The sequence below is a fragment of the Chaetura pelagica genome, unplaced genomic scaffold, assembly GCF_000747805.2.
Source record: "Chaetura pelagica isolate M959 unplaced genomic scaffold, ChaPel_1.0 scaffold1272, whole genome shotgun sequence".
Lineage (NCBI taxonomy): Eukaryota > Metazoa > Chordata > Aves > Apodiformes > Apodidae > Chaetura > Chaetura pelagica.
The window spans coordinates 1-1,661 of record NW_009952396.1 but is presented as its reverse complement, the minus strand read 5'-3'; the positions used below and the strand labels follow the sequence as shown (position 1 = coordinate 1,661).

Here is a 1,661-nt window from a genome sequence, read left to right as displayed (position 1 = left end):
GGTCGGGGAGGGGCTCATCGACACGGCCGTGAAGACAGCAGAGACTGGTCAGTCCCAGGACCCCCTCAAAACCCTCCTGAACCTCCTGAGATACCTCCTGGATCCTTCTAGAACCCCCACACCCTCCTGAGATGCCTCCTGGATCCTTCCAGAACCCCCAAACCCTCCTGAGATACCTCCTGGTTCCTTCCAGAACCCCCAGACCCTCCTGAGATACCTCCTGGAGACCCCCAAAACCCTCCAGAACCCCCAAACCCTCCCGAGATACCTCCTGGATCCTTCTAGGACCCCTAAACCCTCCTGAGATGCCTCCTGGATCCTTCCAGAATCCCCAGAACCTCCTGAGATGCCTCCTGGATCCTTCCAAAACCCCCAAACCCTCCTGAGATACCTCCTGGATCCTTCCAGAACCCCCAAACCCTCCCGAGATGCCTCCTGGATCCCCCCAAACCCTCCTCAGATACCTCCTGGATCCTTCTAGGACCCCCAAACCCTCCTGAGATGCCTCCTGGATCCTTCTACAACCCCCAAACCCTCCCGAGATACCTCCTGGATCCCCTCAAACCCCCCAAACCCCCTCGAGATACCTCCCCAACCCTTCCAGGAGCCCTCCAGGGGTGACCAGGTGCCCTTTGGCCCCTCCTCAGGCTACATCCAACGCCGACTCATCAAGTCCATGGAGTCAGTGATGGTCAAGTACGACGCCACGGTCAGGAACTCCATCAACCAGGTGGTGCAGCTGCGCTACGGGGAGGACGGGCTGGCGGGAGAGAGCGTCGAGTTCCAGAACTTGGCCACCCTCAAACCCTCCAACAAGGCCTTCGAGAAGAAGTGAGGGACCTCCCAGCTCTGCTGGGACCTGGGCTGGGATGGGGGGATGGCCTGGAATGGGGTGGGACCCCCCCCTAAACATCTTGAGGTTCTTGAGAGGCTCCTTCCGAGAGGTTGGGGTCCTCAAGCTTCTCCTGCCCAACCTGGGGCCCATGTTGACACCTCAAACCTTCTCTTACCCAACATGGGGCCCATGTTGATGTCCCTCCTCACCAAGATGTCCCCACCCTGATGCCCCCAAACCCCCTGCCCAACGTGGGGCCCATGTTGATGTCCCCCAAACCTTCTCCTGCCCAACCTGGGGCCCATGTTGACACCCCAAACCTTCTCTCACCCAATGTGGGGCCCACGTTGATGTCCCTCCTCACCAAGATGTCCCCACCTTGATGCCCCCAAACCCCCTACCCAACGTGGGGCCCCCAAACCTTCTCCTGCCCAACATGGGGCCCATGTTGATGCCCCCAAACCTTCTCCTGCCCAACATGGGGCCCATGTTGATGCCCCCAAACCTTCTCCTGCCCAACATGGGGCCCATGTTGATGCCCCCAAACCTTCTCCTGCCCAACATGGGGCCCATGTTGATGCCCCCAAACCTTCTCCTGCCCAACATGGGGCCCATGTTGATGCCCCCAAACCTTCTCCTGCCCAACATGGGGCCCATGTTGATGCCCCCAAACCTTCTCCTGCCCAACATGGGGCCCATGTTGATGCCCCCAAACCTTCTCCTGCCCAATGTGAGGCCCACACTGATGTCCCCAAACCTTCTCCTCACCAAGATGTCCCCACCTTGATACCCCCCAACCTTCTCCTGCCCAACATGGGGCCCATGT

At 59.7% G+C, this 1,661-nt stretch overlaps 1 protein-coding gene across 1 annotated transcript in view; it reads left to right on the top strand.

Moving 5' to 3' along the window:
* Positions 1–835, top strand: part of POLR2A (polymerase (RNA) II (DNA directed) polypeptide A, 220kDa) — a 10,550-nt gene extending 9,715 nt beyond the window's left edge. Inside the window, exon 8 of the mRNA XM_010008188.1 lies at positions 648–835. Within this exon, the coding sequence (XP_010006490.1) occupies positions 648–835 (188 nt within the window). The remainder of the gene's footprint in view (positions 1–647) is intronic.
* Positions 836–1,661: the final 826 nt, after the last annotated feature.